Raw genomic sequence first — 17,273 nt, forward strand, 5'->3', positions numbered from 1 at the left:
CACCTGTCCTGAATGGTCTCAGACCCTGAACCAGGCCCTACACTTGTCCGCCACCTGTCCCACCTGTCCTGACCAACCTTAGACCCTGACTCCGGGCCCACCTGGGAAGCACAGAGGGGTTGTGTGCAGGGGGCTGGGGTTGGGAGTGGGGGTGCGGGTCGAGGGGTCATGGCTGCCTGGACCCCTTCAGGGTGGGTGGGCCTCCCTGGGGGTCCTCAGGACCCGGGTGTTGGGGCTCAGTGCCGGCTGCGCAAGGCCCTCTCTGCACCCCAAGGCCTGGGTGACCCATGGCGACCGCCTCGGGTGCCCACCTGAGAGGCCCATAGGGGCCTGGGGCCCTGGACAGGCAGAGCCACTGCAGGCCACGTCGGGGCCGGGCGGGCTCTGCGGATGGTGCCCCTTTACCCGGCCGCTGACCGGGGGCCAAGGGCCTTCGGAAGCCAGAGGGGAGCGGGGCCAGGCCGGGGGCTGGACTTTGGTGGGACCAGGTGGCCGGCCCGGGGGGCCGTGTGCAGCCAGGCGTGGAAGTTGGGGGCCCCGAGTGGCTGCAGGCCAGTCCCAGCCCCAGGACCCAGCCGCGGCTGGGTGGCGTCTCCCAGGCCCCCTGGCCAGGAGTGCGCGTCGCTGGGAGGGGCCCGCGCAGCCCTGGCAGCCGACAGCACCTCGCCATGGCGGGGTTCGCCACGGAGGGGCTTGAGCGCCGGGCGTCGTGGCAGGGCCGTGACTCGCTGCGCCCTTGCGCTCCGGAGACAGACTGACCGCCCTGCCATGGCCGCCCGGCCTTTCCTGGGGCCTGAGAAGGACTGGCCGGGCCACTACCAATGCCCACCCCGGAGCCCTGTCCAAGCACGGCCTCGGGCTTCCCCCCAACTCCCCAACACATGCGTTTACCCACTCGCCTGTAAGGTCACTCACTATCATCATTCACGCATCACTCAGTCATTCCTTCCTTCGTTCACTCACTCATTGATTAACTCGCTATCATTCACTCATCACTCATTCCTTCCTTCATTCACTCATTGACTCACTATCATTCATTCACTCATCACTCATCCACTCACTCATTCTTTCTTCCCTCATTCATTCACTCATTCATTCATTCATTCACTATCATTCATTCACTCATTACTCATCCATTCACTCATTCTTTCTTCCTTCATTCACTCACTCATTCACTCATCATTCATTCATTCACTCATTCATTCATTCACTATCATTCATTCACTCATCACTCATCCACTCACTCATTCACACCAGTCATTCATTCACTCATCCATTCTCTCACTCATTCATTCACTCATTTACTCATTCATCCATTCTCTCACTCACTCATTCACTCATTCGTCTCCCCTCCCTCCCCATCGGTCTGCACAGGGCCTGAGCAGTTGTACTGGGTGAGTCACCTCTCTCCCGAGCTCTGTGCCAAGATGGGGCACAAGGAGGAAGCAGAGCAAGGGATGGACAACTGATGACCAAGGGTTTGGGATGGCCCCAGAGGCAGTGCCACTGCCTCCCCGACGACCCCCTGGTGCAGCCCAGCTCCCTCGGCTGCACTGAAGGGCACCCCTTGCTTCCCTGCTTTTGTCCCCAGAGCTGCCCCCCTCGGCGGGGCATGTGGCTGCCCAGAAGGTGAGCCCGAGCCCACCCAGGTCCCCCAGCTCAGCCCCACACGTCCTCAGGGCCCCTGGTCACTCTACGGCATCTTCAGACCAAACCCTTAGGGGAGCCTGGGGGTGACACCTGGCCATGTGGGCACCAAACCCCTGAGAAACCCTGGCTCCTGGCAGCCACGGGTTCCCTGAACCTGCCTGCCCGTGCCAGAGCCCCCAGCTGGGTGCTACACCGAGGGGCATCCTGCTGCCCATCGACCCCTCTCCGGCCACCTGGGGCAGTGCTTCTAGGGGGCAAGGATGCTGAGCACAGCTCCTGGCATGGGGTCAGGCTGTCAGCAGGGGGACAGCCCAGGGCAGGGCCAGGAATCGGGGAGCCCGTGGAAAACTGGGCCGCCCAGCCGGCACACCTGCGCTGCTCCCGCCGGCCAGCCCTCAGCGTACCACTGTTTACCTGGGCGAGGGGAGACGCGGCCCCACCCGCCCCACCCACGTGACGTCACCGGGGCCCGTGCCAGCTCCGGAGCTACAAAAGGCCCCTGCCGAGTCTGGTCCCTCCTCAGAGGCCGGCCTCGGGGACCCCCCTCGCACCGCACGATGGGTGCCCGCCTGAGGGAGCTGGCTCCACTCTGGGCCCTGGCGCTGGCCCTGGCCTGCGCCCAGCACACAGGTGAGTGCCGCACCCGGCCCTCCAGCCCAGCCGGGACAAGGCCCCCAGCTCCCAGCCGCGCCCCAAGTCCAGGACCAGGCCTTGTCCCCAGGAGGCCCCAGGGTCCCGCAGGCTCAGCGCCTCCGAGTGGCCCCCGGTGGCTTGGCTCAGCCAGCTCGGGGGTCCGCAGGTGACAGGACAGAGGCCTGGCCTTGGGGAAGCCCCTTCTTGGGGCCCGGGGCCCAGCTTGGCTGTCCCCCAGCTGGCCTTCGTGGTGTCCTGCCGCACCTGCCTGGACTGACCCTGGGCACCCCTTTCACTCTGGGCCCCTGTCCCCACTCCTGTGCCAGGGTCCCCAGCCTGCTGGGACCCCCCTGGAGAGCCTGGTCGCTTCCAACAGGGCAGCCAGTCTGGCACCCACATTTCCCAAGTGTAGAGAAGGGAACCTGGCACGGCAGTGAATGAATGAATGAACAAGCAAATGCATGAATGAATGATGCCCCCCCTGAGCCCTGCCCTCTGGAGACACCCAGTCAGTGTGGAGGGGACCCCCCAAATGCCGAGTGCCCAGCAGGCCGAGATGAGGGGTCTCGGCCGGCACTCGGCCCAGGGGCTGCAGGTATTGGTGTCCGTGGAGGGCCCCTACCTGGGACCCTCCACCCTGCCTGGGAGACCCTCCCTCGCCGCGGCCTCCCATGTGTGGGCCTTTCTGTCCCCCTCCTGTCCACCCTCCTTCCGGCGATGAGTGGCTGGAACGGGTCCCCAGCAGGCCCCCGGCAGTGCCCCCAGTGCCCCCAGCCCAGCAGGCCCCCAGAGGGCCCCCAGCAGGTCCCCAGTGCCCTCAGCCCCAGCAGTGCCCCCAGCCCAGCAGGCCCCCAGTGCCCCCGGCAGTGACCCCAATGCCCCCAGCCCCAGCAGTGCCCCCAGTCCAGCAGGCCCCCAGCCGGCCCCTAGTGCCCTCGGCAGTGCCCCCAGTGCCCCCAGCCCCAGCAGTGCCCCCAGCCCCAGCAGGCACCCAGTGGGCCCCCAGCAGGTCCCCAGTGCCTCCAGCCCCAGCAGGCCCCCAGCAGTGCCCCCAGCCGGCCCCCAGCAGATCCCCAGCCCCAGCAGGCCCCCAGCAGGCCCCCAGCAGGCCCCCAGCAGGCCCCCAGTGCCCCCTACCCCAGCTGGCCTCCAGTGCCCGCAGCTGGCCCGCAGCAGATCCCCAGCCCCAGCAGGCCCCCAGCGGGCCCCCAGCAGGTGTCCAGTGCCCCCAGCCCCAGCAGGCCCCCAGCAGTGCCCCCAGCCAGCCCCCAGCAGATCCCCAGCCCCAGCAGGCCCCCAGCAGGCCCCCAGCAGGCCCCCAGTGCCCCCAGCCCCAGCTGGCCTCCAGTGCCCGCAGCTGGCCCGCAGCAGATCCCCAGCCCCAGCAGGCCCCCAGCAGTGGCCCCAGTGCCCCTAGCCCCGGCAGTGTCCCCAGCAGGCCCCCAGTGTCCCCGGCAGGCCCCCTGCCCGCCTGGCTCAGCCATGTCCTCTTGCAGGCTGGGCCCGTGACGCCCCCCCGGAGCACAGCGACGAGGCCCACCCGGACTTGTCCCCCGGCCAGCAGCACCCAGGTGGGTCCTGAGCCCGCATCCTGTCCTGCCTGCCCTGCCCGACCACAGCCCTGTGCCACGTGGCGGCCCGGTCGCTTGTCTTGGGCACCCCAGCCTGCCGCCACCCAAGGGGCCTAAAGGGGAGCAGGGGAGCCCACAGGGCCTGGGTCTGTCCACACAGCAGGCCCCGTCCACACGGCAGGCCCCGTCCACATGGCAGGTCTCTGTCCACACAGCAGGCCCCGTCCACACGGCAGGTCTCTGTCCACACAGCAGGCCCCGTCCACACGGCAGGTCTCTGTCCACCCCCTTCCTGACCCCAGCGTGAGAGCCCAGCGTGCGGGCACTCTCCTTGGCCCCTGTTAGTGGACGAAGGACAGGAAACGGGTCCCCTCCTCAAGCAGCCATGGTCCCCGCAATGCGGCTCTGCTGGGGCGAGTGTGGGCCCTCACGGGGGTCCTGCCTGGCCCCCGCGCGGCCCCTCACCCCCGCCCTGTGTCCGCAGGTGGCCCTCTCCGGGGCGTGACCATCCTCCCGCCCATGAAGACCGTTCCCGTGGTCCGAGGTGAGTGGAGCCGCACGGAAGGGGCTCGTCTACCGAGCGTCCACGTCCGTCAGTCCCGGGGGCGCCAGTGGGGGGTCCCGGGTTCTGGGCGGAGGCTGAATGAGGACGGGGAGGGCCCCCAATCTTCCACGAGGAAGTGCCACGGCCACGTAGACTCCATGAGCCCCTGGGGCCTGCAGAGCCGCAGGGGGCACGGGGTGGGCGGGTGGAGGCCGGTGCCGCCCTCAGGACCCTCGCCGCCCCCGCAGCCCTGAACGCCGCGCACAACAGCCGGGTCTGCAGCACGTGGGGCAACTTCCACTACAAGACCTTCGACGGCGCCCTGTTCCGCTTCCCCGGCCTCTGCAACTACGTCTTCTCGGCGCACTGCCGCGCCGCCTACGAGGACTTCAACGTGCAGATCCGCCGCGGGCCCGCGCCCAACGCCACCGCGCTCAGCCACGTCACCATGAAGCTCGACGGCCTGGTGGTCGAGCTGACCAGGAGCTTGGTCCTGGTCGACGGCCGCCGGTGAGCCCGGGCCCCCGGGCGGGGCGAGGGGCGCCGGGGGGGGGGGGGGGGGGGCCGCGCACACGCACGTGCGAGCCTGCGCCCAAGGGCCCGCGGGCCGGCCTCCAGGACCAGGCCGCTCTGGCCAGCCCCTGCTCGGCCCACCCACCATCCACCCACGGGGACCCCTGTCCTTCCTCGGGGGCCGGGCCTCGGGCGGCTCTCAGGGGGCCTCGGGGACGCCTGCGCCCCTGCCTGGGCCTGCCCGCTCAGCCGCCCCCCCCGCAGGATCCAGCTGCCCTTCAGCCAGTCGGGCGTCCTCATCGAGCAGAGCAGCGTCTACCTCAAGGTCGTGGCCAAGCTGGGCCTGGTGCTCATGTGGAACCTGGACGGCAGCCTCCTGGTGAGGCGGGGGCTGGGGCGGGGGGCGGCGGGGGGGCGGGCGGCGCGTAAAGCCGTGTCCAGACGGGGAGACGGGGCCAGACGCTGACGGGGCCCCGGGGACGCTCCGCACAGACGGCGACCCTGCCGGTGGGGGCATCCCCCAGGGCGGCTGGCAGGAGCCCGGGTGGGGGGCCCCCTCAGTCCTGGGTGACCCCGGGGGGACGGGCGCCTCACGCCTCCTCCGTCGCAGCTGGAGCTGGACGACAAGTACGCCAACCTGACCTGCGGGCTCTGCGGGGACTTCAACGGCCTCCCGGGCGTGGACGAGTTCCTCATCGACGGTAAGGCCCCTCGGCCGGTGGAGCCTGGGGGCCCTCAGGGGTGTGCACGCCCACGCGAGACCCCAGGCATGTGCACGTGCACACACACGCACCCCGCACACACGAACATGCCTGCACACCACCCAGCGCACACACGTGTACACATGTGCACACAACCCCAGGACATGTGCGCACAGACACACTTGCATGCACCACGGCACTCAGACCCGCCCTGGGCTGCAGGTGGAAGGACGCTGTCTGTTCGGACCCCTGGCACCTTTGGGTGGGGGGTGCCAGCAGGCTGTGGGGGCCCCACCTCCAGCTGGACTCTCACTGTTTGGGGATCCTGAGCGACTGCCGCCCAGCGGTGGCCCCCTGAGCGCAGCCCCCCCTGCTGCCGTCCACCAGGCACGTTCAACCACTCGACGCCCACCCCAGGCAGGGCCTCTCAGAAGTGCGAGGGCCCGGCCCGCCCAGGCCACTGGCCGGGGGACTCAGGGCAGCCTCCAAGGGCCGGGCAGGCGCTCGCGGTCACCCGCATCCCCGCTGGGCTGTGCCCTGGCTGGTGCCCAGAGGAGCCCGGGGACGGCGCCGCCTGCAGCCCGCCGTGGCCTGGGTGGGAGGCCTCTCTGGAGCTGGCTCTTGGCAGAATGTCCACGAAAATCCGCGTGGACGCTGCTTGCCCGTGGATGTGGGGGTGCAGGCGGCTGCCGCGGAGGGCAGAGTACCAACGGCCGTGCCCGCCCGGGGTCTCGGCACGGGGTGCCGGCTGACTGGCTGCGACCCCTGCAGGCACCAAGCTGACCGCCACTGAGTTTGGGAACCTGCAGAAGCTGGACGGACCCACGGAGCAGTGCCCCGACCCCGTCCCCGCGCCCCTCGGCAACTGCTCGTCTGATTCCGTAAGTCCCGGAACGATCCCTGGGGCCCCCGGGGGCTCGCGCTCCCGCACACCTGGGGCTGAGGCGGCGGGCAGGGGTCTCCGCCAAGCCAGGACGCCGGGCGGTGGTCCCCGGGGGCCCCGGGCTCACGTGGGCCCGGCCTCGCCGCAGCTGCTGTGTGAGGAGCTCCTGGGCAGCCCGCTCTTCTCCGGCTGCGGCGCCCTGGTGGACGCCGGCCGCTACCTGGACGCCTGCAGGCAGGACCTCTGCCTCTGTGAGAGCACCGACCCGGTCAGCTGCCTCTGCCACACCCTGGCCGAGTACTCCCGGCAGTGTGCCCACGCCGGGGGGCTGCCCCCGGACTGGAGGAGCCCCGAGCTGTGCCGTGAGTCCGCCCCCTCCCCTCGGCAGCCCCCGTGGCCCCAAGCCGAGGTGGGCGCAGGGTGTGACACGGCCCTGTCTCCTGGCCCCCGCAGCCCAGACGTGCCCGCTCAACATGGAGTACCGCGAGTGCGGCTCACCCTGCGCCGACACCTGCTCCAACCTGGAGCACTCCCAGCTCTGCGAGGACCACTGCGTGGCCGGCTGCTTCTGCCCACAGGGTGAGGACCCCGCCCCGCGCACAGATGCCGGCCCGGCACCAGGGCCCCCGCAAGGCTGCGTTGGGCAGGGCTGGGCCCCGAGGGTGCTGTGTGAGCCCGCGCTCACGCCCGCTGGCTCCCCGCAGGGATGGTGCTGGACGATGTCGGCCGGAGCGGCTGCGTGCCCGTGTCCCAGTGTCCATGCACATACAACGGTGCATCCTATGCCCCCGGGGCCGTGTACACCACCGACTGCACCAGCTGGTAGGAGCTGCCCCCGGGCCGCGGGCACAGGCGCGGACCCCGCTCCCCCTCGGGCCCCAGCCGACGGCGGGCGGGGCGTCCGGGGCGTCCAGGGCCCGAGCCCACGCGAGCGCCCTCCCCTCCCCTCAGCACCTGCTCCGGAGGCCGCTGGAGCTGCCGCGAGGCCCCGTGTCCCGGCACCTGCGCGGTGCTGGGCGGCTCCCACTTCTCCACCTTCGACGAGAAGCAGTTCACGGTGCACGGGGACTGCAGCTACGTGCTGGCCAAGGTGCGGCCGGGGCGCGCGCCGTGTGTGGGAGGCGGGCAGGGCCGGGGAGCCGGGGGGCCGGGGGCCACCGAGCGGGGCGTGAGCACCTGTGCCTGCAGCCCTGTGACAGCAATGCCTTCACCGTGCTGGGCGAGCTGCGCAAGTGCGGGCTGACCGACAGCGAGACGTGCCTCAAGAGCGTGACCCTCAGCCTCGGCGGGGGCCAGACCGTGAGTGCCAGGGCCCTCGGGGAGTAGAACGGGGGGCAGGCGGGTGGGAGCCAGCCTGTGACCCCGGTGGCCCTGCAGTGACCAGCGGGCTGCCCAGCATTGCCCCCTCGCCTGGGCCCTCCAGGCCACGACAGATGCTGGGTTCTAATTCCTAAGAAACCCACAGGGGCAGGGAGGCAGCAGGCAGCGGAGGGGGGCGTGGTTTGCGCAACCCCCTGCAGAAAGCCGGGCCCAGCGCCCCCACCCCTCAGACCGCAGGCACCCCGCCCTCGGCCCCGTCCGGCTCCTTTGGGGCCTGCATCTCACCACCTCCCTTCCCTGTGGCTCCAGGTCATCGTGATCAAGGCCAGCGGCGAAGTGTTCCTGAACCAGATCTACACCCAGCTGCCCATCTCAGCAGGTGAAGACCCCAGACCTCGGCCCCAGGCCCCTAAGGACCCCTGGGAACCTCAGGGTCCCCCAGGACCCCTAAGGACCCCAGGAATCCCCAGGAACCCCAGAAAGTCTCAGGACCCCCAGGACCCGCAGGAACCCCCAGGACCCCCCAGGACCCCCAGGAACCCCCAGAACCCCCAGAAACTCCCAGGAGACCCCTGGACCCCTAAGGACCCCCAGGGACCCCAGAAAATCCCAGGAACTCCCCAGGACCCCCCAGGACCTCTAAGGACCCCCAGGACCCTCAGAAAGTCTCAGGACCCCCAGGACCCCATGACCCCCGGGCCCCCCCGGCGGCCTGTGGCCCCTGCTCGTGCCCAGCGAGGCCCCGTCCCCCCTGCAGCCAACGTGACCGTCTTCCGGCCGTCGACCTTCTTCATCATCGCCCAGACCCACCTGGGCCTGCAGCTGGACGTGCAGCTGGTGCCCGCCATGCAGGTCTTCGTGCGGCTGGACCCCGCGCTCCGGGGGCTGACCTGCGGTAGGTGGTGCCCCCCGCCCCGGCCCGGCCCCCGCCGCGGCGGCCCCCGCCTCACGCCCCCGCCCGCCCCCAGGCCTCTGCGGGAACTTCAACCAGAACCAGGCGGACGACTTCCGCACGCTGGGCGGGCTGGTGGAGGGCACGGGCGCCGCCTTTGCCAACACCTGGAAGACCCAGGCCTCCTGCCCCAACATCAAGAACCACTTCGAGGACCCCTGCTCGCTCAGTGTGGAGAACGGTATGCCCCCCCCGCCCCAGCCCGTCTGCTCAGCACCCAGACCCCCGAGCCCCAGCCCAGGGCCCGGCTGCCCCCTGACCCCGGGCGCTGACTCACTGCACGTTCTGGGAGGAAACGAGCAGGGTCGGGGGTCTGCCGAGACCCACCCTCTGTGAGCCTCCATGTGGGGGGCTCGGAGCCCCAGCAATCCATTCTCGGGGTCCCAAAACCTCCAGGGGGCTCGTCCTGGCGGGGGCCTCGGCGCCCCTCGCCTTGCAGCCGCCCCTCCCTCTGTCGTCACGTGATGTCCCCCGTCTGTCCCCACATGCCCCCCTTCTTGAAGGGACCCTGTTACCTTGGTCAGGCCCCCCCGGCCCCAGGGGTCAAAGGCCCTGTTTCCAGATAAGGTCACGGACATGAACGAGGTCAGGACTTGGACATGTTTTTGGGGGGACACAGGTCACCCCAAAGAGCAGAAGAGCGCCGCCGGGACGGGGTCCGTCTTACGTGCCGCCACGAGACGGGGCGGGGGCCCTGCTGCTCCAGGGCAACTTAGCCTTGACGCGGCCCCTCCGTCCCCTGGACTCAGGGTGCAGCCGTCCTGGGCTCCCTGCCCTCCCCCCACGGCCCTCGTGGCGTCCAGAGGAGGGACTCGAATGTCCTGCGGCTGGGGGCGGCGGGCAAAGCGGGTGGGGGGCTCCAAACCCCGCCTGGGCAGCAGGCATGGCCGTGGGCCCAGGCAGCCCCAACACCAGCTCCTCTCCCTCCACAGAGAAGTACGCCCAGCACTGGTGCTCCCGGCTGGCCGACCCCAGGGGCCCCTTTGCTCCCTGCCACACCGCCGTGAATCCTGTCACCTACTACTCGGTACGTGCCCACGGCCGCCCCGGGGAGGTGCTGGGGGGTGGGGGGCTGGGCAGGCCGCCAGGGGCCCCTCCTCACCTGCCCTCCGCCCTCGGCCGCACCCCTGCATGCTCGTTCGTCCGCTCGTGCTCTGTCCACTGAGCCGCCTCGGCCGCCGGCCACGGGGGCGAGAGCCACGGAGGCCACACGAGAGACTGGTGGCGCGTGTCTGAGGCGGGCCCAGGCGGCGCTGGCCCCCTTGGGACCCCCAGGCCCCCAGCCCAGCCCGGCCTTGCGGCGGGAGCCTGGCGGGTCCGAAAGGAAGGTGCTGGGACGGAAGGGCCAGGCAGAGGGGGCGGCTTCCAGGCATGGGGTGGGCCGCCGGGGGTGGGGGCACCCACCGGGCTGGGGTCCCTGACGGCCCCACGCCCCCAGAACTGCCTGTTCGACACCTGCAACTGCGAGCGGAGCGAGGACTGCCTGTGCGCTGCGCTGTCCGCCTACGTCCGTGCCTGCGCCGCCAAGGGCGTCCTGCTCAGCGGCTGGAGGGACGGCGCCTGCTGTGAGTGCACGGCCGGGTGGGCGGGCCCCGTGTCCCCAGGGGCCCTGGCGAGGAGGCGGGGGTGGCCGGCGGGGGAGCCAGAGAGGGCTGGGGCCCCCCCAGGCTGCCGGCTCCCACTCCCGGCGATGGGCAGAGTGGGGCCCCCGGACCCCTGCTGCTGGGGTGCCCCTGGCGGGTCCCCCTGCCGACCCCACGTCTCGTCTCGGTCTTGGCCGCAGTGAAGCCCACCACGAGCTGCCCCAAGTCCATGACCTACCACGAGCACATCCACACCTGCCAGCCCACCTGCCGCTCGCTGAGCGAGGAGGACGTCACCTGCCACGTCAGCTTTGTCCCCGTGGACGGCTGCGCTTGCGCCCCGGGCACCTTCCTGGACGAGGGGGGCAAGTGCGTGCCCGCCTCCAGCTGCCCCTGCTACTACCGGGGCTCAGTGGTCCCCAACGGAGAGACACTGCACGACAGCGGGACCATCTGGTGAGAGGCTCTGCCCGGCCGGGGGGGGCCCCAGCCCCGCTCTGCTCGTGGGCGCCGGACCGGCCCCTGACCCCCAGCTCCTCTCCTGCAGCACCTGCACACACGGCGCACTGACCTGCATCGGAGGCCACGCCCCCACACCAGGTGAGCCACGTCGCTGCTGGGGGGGGGTTCCTTTATTTCCACACAGATTGGCGCAGAGCTAAGAGCACCCCAAAGCCGCCCTGGCCCAGGTCAGCTGCTGTGCGGCAGGCCCTCTGAGGCTCAGCGAGGGGGTGGGAGAGCGCGCGTGACACATGCAGCCGCACATGCGAGGGTGCTGGTGGACTCAGCGCAGCACCTGGCGGGCCTGGTCGAGGGGCCCGGGCGGGGAGGCGGCATGCTCTGGCTTCTTGGGGTCCAGCCTCTGTCTCAGGGCGCAGCCAGACCCCCCGGCGGCCCCCGGTGTCCGCCCTGGCCGGGGCGAGCGATGGCACCCCACCCCTCCCCTGCTGGGGCCTCTTGACCCAAGCCACTGCGGGCTGGGTGTCGGGGCAGTGACCTCAGGGGCTGCGCAGGGCGGGCAGGCTCTGCTGGTAGGGGCGGGGTGGGCGGCGGGAGTCCCTAACGGCCTGGCAGAGGCAGGGCGAGCAGCAGGGGTCCCTAACGGCCTGCCTGTCCACAGTCTGCACGGCCCCCATGGTCTACGTCGACTGCCAAAACGCCACGTCTGGGGACGCGGGGGCTGGGTGCCAGAAGAGCTGCCACACCCTGGACATGGCCTGTGTAAGTGCCCGCGCCGAGCGCCCCGGAGCCCCTGCCCGCCTGCCCTCGCCTGCTCGGCCCTCACAGGCCCCCGCGGAGGGCCCCCAGGGCAGAGGCAGGGCTGCGGCCAGGGGAGCGGCCAACGCGGCTGCAGCCTCGCCTGCCCGCCGGGGCGTGTGGTGCAAATGCTCCTCCGGGCGGGGAGGGTCCCAGGGGGACCCCGGGGCCGCCCTGCTTCTTGCTCACTGGGGCCTGCACCTTGGGGTCGGGGGCCGCGTCACTGAGGCCTGCGCCCCCCCCCCCACAGTACAGCCCCCAGTGCGTCCCTGGCTGCGTGTGTCCTGACGGGCTGGTGGCCGACGGCCAGGGTGGCTGCGTCGCGGCGGCCGACTGTCCCTGCGTGCACAACGAGGCCAGCTACGAGGCCGGCCAGACCATCCGGGTCGGCTGTAACACCTGGTAGGTGCGGGGGCCCCGAGCCTCGTCCTGGGGGGCGGTGGGCAGCTGTCCAGGCTGCCGCAGGGGCTGGGCGGGGTCTGCAGGCAGGAGCCTCCACCGAGGGGCCCGAGAACGTGCTGGGGTGAGCTCGTCAGCCCGGCCCACGGGTGAGACCCGCTCAGCCGCCCCCCCGGGTCTGCGGGCCGCACCCAGACGGGCGCCAGGGAGGGTGCGCTTGGCCCCCCGCCGCGCCCGCCTGACTGTGACCTGCTCCCCGCCCAGCACCTGTAAGAGCCGGATGTGGCACTGCACGGACGAGCCCTGCCTGGGCACCTGTGCCGTGTACGGGGACGGCCACTACCTCACCTTCGACGGGCAGCGCTACAGCTTCAGCGGGGACTGCGAGTACACCCTGGTGCAGGTGCGCGCCCCCCGCCACCCCCGGGCTGCGGGCTCCTCCGGGGAGGGCACGGGTCCGGCCTCGCCCTGGCACAGCCCCCCTGCTCCCCCAGGACCACTGCAGCGGCAGAGGCAACCCCCAGGACGCCTTCCGCGTCGTCACGGAGAACGTTCCCTGTGGGACCACCGGGACCACCTGCTCCAAGGCCATCAAGATCTTCCTGGGGGTGAGTGGGGGGGGGGCTTGCGGCTCCCGGGGCAGGCGGCTGGCTGGGGGCGGCCGGGGGGCCCGGCTGAGCCACTGGCCCCTCCTGGCCCGAGCAGAGCTACGAGCTGAAGCTGAGTGACGGGAAGGTGGAGGTGATTGAGAAGGGGGCCGGGCAGGAGGCACCCTACTCCATCCGCCAGATGGGCATCTACCTGGTGGTGGACACCGACGCGGGCCTGGTGCTCCTGTGGGACAAGAGGACGAGCATCTTCATCAGGCTCAGCCCCGAGTTCAAGGTGAGCCCAAGGGCGGCCGCTGCGTCTCCACGTCCATCGGGGACGCACCTGCCCTGAGCAGAGGGAGACACTGGCAGTGACGGGGTCAGAGAGGGGAGGGGGAAGAGAAGAGGTGGAGGGTGGGGAGAGGGAGGAAGGGAGGGGAAAGGAGGGGGAGGGAGGAGGAGAGAGAGAAAGAGTGAGGGAGGTAGAAGGTGGGGGGAAGGGAGGGAGGGGGAAGGGAGGGGGGAAGGGAGGGAGGGAGCTCGCCCCCCGGACGGCCGGGCAGGACCCCGCTGGCCAGGCCCTGCTGGCCTTCCTCCCCCCCGACACATCCACTCCAGACGTGCCCCCCACTTGCTCAGAGTGACGGGGTCTCCCGTCCAGGCCTAGTGGAAGGAAAGGAAGGCTGCAGGCGTCTGCAAGCACGATCCCAGCTCGGGGGCGGGAGCAGAGAAGCAACCAAAGCTTGTCCTCAGCCGGGAGCATGTGGTTTCCTCGGGGACGGGGGTGCAGGCCGGAGCCCAGGACCCCTGCCCGGCTTGGGGGGCAGCAGCGGGCCGGGCCGTGCTGGGCAGGGCCTCCGTTGTGGCCGTGGGTCCCGGCGCTTCCCGGGGCCACCTAGGCAGGACCCCACTCACCAGGGAGCGCGAGTCCAGCTCTCCGGCCCCCGCCCACGGCCCACCCTGTGCGTGCAGGGCAAGGTCTGCGGGCTGTGCGGGAACTTCGACGACAGCGCCGCCAACGACTTCACCACGCGCAGCCGGTCCGTGGTGGGGGACGTGCTGGAGTTCGGCAACAGCTGGAAGTTCTCCCCGTCCTGCCCAGACGCGCTCGCCCCCAAGGACCCCTGCACCGCCAACCCCTACCGCAGGTCCTGGGCCCAGAAGCAGTGCAGCATCATCAACAGCGCGACCTTCGCCGCCTGCCGTGCCCACGTACGAGAGCTGGGCCCTGGCGGGGGGCGGCGCTCTGGGCTCCAGGAGGGTCCAGCAGGGTGGGGGCGTGAGACGGGGCTCAAGGGGTCAGCAGGTGACATGTCGCAGAACGGCCCCCGGGCCGGGGAAACGGGGCTTGTGCCATCGGTTCGGGGCTGCAGGAGGGACCGTGCGTTCTGAGGACCGCTGCCTCCCAGAGGGCCCCAAGCAGCCGGGGAGCCCTGCCGGACCGCGTCGCAGCGCTGGGTGTGGGTGGGGTCCTGCTTGGCTCGGTCTCTCCGTCTGACAGCACCCGTTAGGCCTGGTGTGCGCAGGCCGGGGTCCCTGGGACGGTTGGGATCCCGACTAGCTCCCCTGAGCTCCACGGGAGCCCCCCAGAACAGCTCTGGCCGTCAGAGCCCTCGGGAAGGTGGAGGCCCCCGCTTGCACCCCACACCAAGCCCAGGACCCTGGCGTCGCCCTCCCGCAGGTGGAGCCCACCAAGTACTACGAGGCCTGCGTGAGCGACGCGTGCGCGTGCGACTCTGGCGGCGACTGCGAGTGCTTCTGCACGGCCGTGGCCGCCTACGCGCAGGCGTGCCATGAAGTGGGCGTGTGCGTGGCCTGGCGGACCCCCGACGTCTGCCGTGAGTGGGGCTCTGTCCGCGGTGCTGAAGGCGGGGCGGGCGTCATTGGTGGGCGGGGCCTTGGGGGCGGGGCTTCGGGGCGCGTCCCGGCGCAGCCCCGACGTCTGCTCTGCTGTGAGCCGGGCTCTGTCCGCGGTGCTGAAGGCGGGGCGGGCGTCATTGGTGGGCGGGGCCTTGGGGGCGGGGCTTCAGGGCGCGTCCTTGCGCAGCCCCCCCCACGTCTGCTGCGAGCGGGGCTCTGTCCGCGGTGCTGAAGGCGGGGCGGGCGTCATTGGTGGGCGGGGCCTTGGGGGCGGGGCTTCGGGGCGCGTCCTGGCGCAGCCCCGAAGTCTGCTGCGAACCGGGCTCTGTCCGCGGTGCTGAAGGTGGGGCGGGGCCTCAGAGGGGCAGGCATCGTCGGGGGGCGGGGCTTCGGGTGTGCGTGGCCTGGTGGACTCCCGACATCTGCCGTGAGCGCCCACACATGTCCTTTGGGGCAAAGGCAGTCGGGGTGAGCAGGAAGGTGCCGGCACAGTGCAGGGCCCAGCTATTGGGGGGGCTGGAGTGGCCGAGGAAGGGGATGGAGGGGAGAGGGGGTTGCCAGCACCGTAGAACACTCTGGAGCTGGAGGTCTCAGCAGAGACCCCACCCATGCCAAGGGAACCTTACAGAGTGGGGTGCAGCTGGAAGCTGCTTGGACAGGACCTCCACTTTGATGGTGGCCCCTGGCAAGCCAGGAAGGAGACCCTGAGCCCCCATTTCATGGCTAGTATCTGAGGCCCAAGCTCCAGAGGCCACACCCAAGGGCACAGGGGCGAGAAGGAACTTCAGCATGGCCTCTGCCACTTTCTCCACGACCTGGCGAAGGAGCTCGCGGCAGCCCCAGGCTCCACGCACGGGCCCCTGTGGCCCTCCTCCCCAGGGCCCCCCAGCACACACAGCCCCTCTCCCGGGATGCTCAGGCTGAGCCCCGACAGCGGGCGGCCTGCTGAGCGTGCCCCTCCCACCCCAGCCCTGTTCTGCGACTTCTACAACCCTGAGGGGAGGTGCGAGTGGCACTACCAGCCCTGCGGGGCCCCCTGCCTCAGAACCTGCCGGAACCCCAGCGGGAAGTGTTTCCATGATGTGTGCGGCCTGGAAGGTCTGTCTTGGGTCCCCGTGGGGTCTGGGTGGGGCCTGGGAGGGTCCTTGTCATCTGGGCTGGGGTATTCCTTGGGGTCCCTGGTCTCCAGCGTCCAGGGTCTCTCGGGCCCTTGGCTGGGCTGCGCCATCCTCACCCAAGTCCAGGCTCTCACTCCCACAGGCTTTGCAACACAGCCCAGGCCCGGGGCGGGGGGAACAAAATGAGGGCCCTTGTGGGGTGAGGTCAGCCAGGCAGCCCATCAGACTCAGGCCTCTTTCATCCCACAGGCTGCTACCCCAAGTGCCCACCTGAAGCCCCCATCTTTGATGAGGACCAGATGCAGTGTGTGGCTAAATGCCCACCCCCACCGCCCCCACCACCCTGCCATGTCCAGGGGAAGCACTACCGGCCAGGGGCCCCAGTGCCCTCTGTCCAAAACTGCCAGTCCTGGTGAGTCACGTGGGCCCAGCACTGGGCATGTGCCCGGAGCGTGTGGAGAGTGTGGGGCGCCCTGGCCAGGGCCCCTCTCAGTAGGACAGACTCCCGGCCTGCCCACCCTCCTCCAGCCCTGGCCTTCCACTGGGCCTCCCCCCTCCCCTCTGGCCTCATTCCCTGGAGGGGCTCCCCACAGCAGGGGAGCAGGAGGGGCTCCCCACAGCCCAGTGTGCAGTGGGAGCAGGAGGTTCCCGCCACTTCTTTGTGGTGGGATTGGGAGCTGAGCAAGTCAGAGCCAGTTTGGCTAGAATCAACACTGGGGTCTGTCTGTGGACCCTGAGGCAAAGGTGACACATTCTCAATTCACAGCACTTGTATGTCCATGCAGGACGGTCACCGGGGGCTGGGGGTAGTGATTGGGTGAAGAGCAGAGGAGGAAAGCGAGCTGCAGTGCCTTCCCAAGGACCCCAGGGGACAGTCTGGAGCAGAAATGGCCAGCAGAGTTGTCCACATGGAGCCAACTGGCTGTGCTTCATTCCTGGCTTTGGTCTGGCACTTGGAAGTGGGGGCTCGCTGGGAGAGCTGTGCTCTTTGGTAGGGGCTCTGCCGCTGGAAGCCATCGCAGCAGCTGGGTGTGGTGGGCCCATGTGCACCAGTCGGGCCTAGACGCCCCGCAGGGCCCTGAGGGCCCCTCTCAGCCCGTCCTAGCAGGCACCTGTGGTCTCCACGAGTCCTCACCTGCTCTCCCCCTCTTCACAGCGTTTGCACTGAGAGTGGTGTGCGGTGCGTCTACGATGCTGAGGGTAAGCGGGGTGGGGGCTGGCCTCCGGATTTGGGGCCTGGGTCCCACCACATGCCCTGGATTCTAACCCCTGCCCCATCCACTCTCCCCGGCAGCCTGCACCTGCACCTACGACGGGCAGCAGTTCCACCCTGGGGAGGTCATCTACCACACCACAGACGGCACGGGCGGCTGCCTCTCCGCCCACTGTGGGGCCAACGGCACCATTGAAAGGAGGGTCTCTGACTGTGGCCACACCACCTCCACACCCCCAACCACCTTCTCCTTCTCCACACCTCCAGTTGGTAAGGCAGAACGCGTGGCCTGGCACAAGCGGGTCACCCCGCTGGACAACCCAGGCTGGGGTCGACCCTGGACCCCCATGATTTAGACCAAGGTCTGCCCTGGGGTCCCTGAGATCCAGGCTAGGGCTGTCCTGGGACCCCCCGAGACTTATCAGAGCGTCCTCCATGAAGCTCTTGTTTCTGGGGGCGCACGTGCAGGCTCCACCCCCAGGGGCC

At 70.3% G+C, this 17,273-nt stretch overlaps 1 protein-coding gene across 1 annotated transcript in view; it reads left to right on the plus strand.

The window, feature by feature from the left end:
- The first annotated feature begins 2,207 nt into the window (after nt 1-2,207).
- MUC5AC (mucin 5AC, oligomeric mucus/gel-forming) overlaps nt 2,208-17,273 on the plus strand; it is a 33,927-nt gene continuing 18,861 nt past the window's right edge. Inside the window, exons 1-30 of the mRNA XM_071217856.1 lie at nt 2,208-2,280; nt 3,780-3,854; nt 4,339-4,398; nt 4,647-4,908; nt 5,176-5,290; nt 5,522-5,612; nt 6,384-6,493; nt 6,644-6,857; nt 6,949-7,074; nt 7,200-7,317; nt 7,447-7,585; nt 7,684-7,794; nt 8,125-8,194; nt 8,573-8,710; nt 8,784-8,948; nt 9,700-9,794; nt 10,206-10,332; nt 10,551-10,806; nt 10,898-10,950; nt 11,471-11,571; nt 11,858-12,009; nt 12,271-12,409; nt 12,501-12,614; nt 12,712-12,891; nt 13,569-13,808; nt 14,278-14,434; nt 15,426-15,554; nt 15,824-15,986; nt 16,731-16,774; nt 16,869-17,057. Of these exons, the coding sequence (XP_071073957.1) occupies nt 2,208-2,280; nt 3,780-3,854; nt 4,339-4,398; nt 4,647-4,908; nt 5,176-5,290; nt 5,522-5,612; nt 6,384-6,493; nt 6,644-6,857; nt 6,949-7,074; nt 7,200-7,317; nt 7,447-7,585; nt 7,684-7,794; nt 8,125-8,194; nt 8,573-8,710; nt 8,784-8,948; nt 9,700-9,794; nt 10,206-10,332; nt 10,551-10,806; nt 10,898-10,950; nt 11,471-11,571; nt 11,858-12,009; nt 12,271-12,409; nt 12,501-12,614; nt 12,712-12,891; nt 13,569-13,808; nt 14,278-14,434; nt 15,426-15,554; nt 15,824-15,986; nt 16,731-16,774; nt 16,869-17,057 (4,006 nt within the window). The remainder of the gene's footprint in view (nt 2,281-3,779; nt 3,855-4,338; nt 4,399-4,646; nt 4,909-5,175; nt 5,291-5,521; nt 5,613-6,383; nt 6,494-6,643; nt 6,858-6,948; nt 7,075-7,199; nt 7,318-7,446; nt 7,586-7,683; nt 7,795-8,124; nt 8,195-8,572; nt 8,711-8,783; nt 8,949-9,699; nt 9,795-10,205; nt 10,333-10,550; nt 10,807-10,897; nt 10,951-11,470; nt 11,572-11,857; nt 12,010-12,270; nt 12,410-12,500; nt 12,615-12,711; nt 12,892-13,568; nt 13,809-14,277; nt 14,435-15,425; nt 15,555-15,823; nt 15,987-16,730; nt 16,775-16,868; nt 17,058-17,273) is intronic.

Source organism: Dasypus novemcinctus, chromosome 10 (genome assembly GCF_030445035.2).
Source record: "Dasypus novemcinctus isolate mDasNov1 chromosome 10, mDasNov1.1.hap2, whole genome shotgun sequence".
Lineage (NCBI taxonomy): Eukaryota > Metazoa > Chordata > Mammalia > Cingulata > Dasypodidae > Dasypus > Dasypus novemcinctus.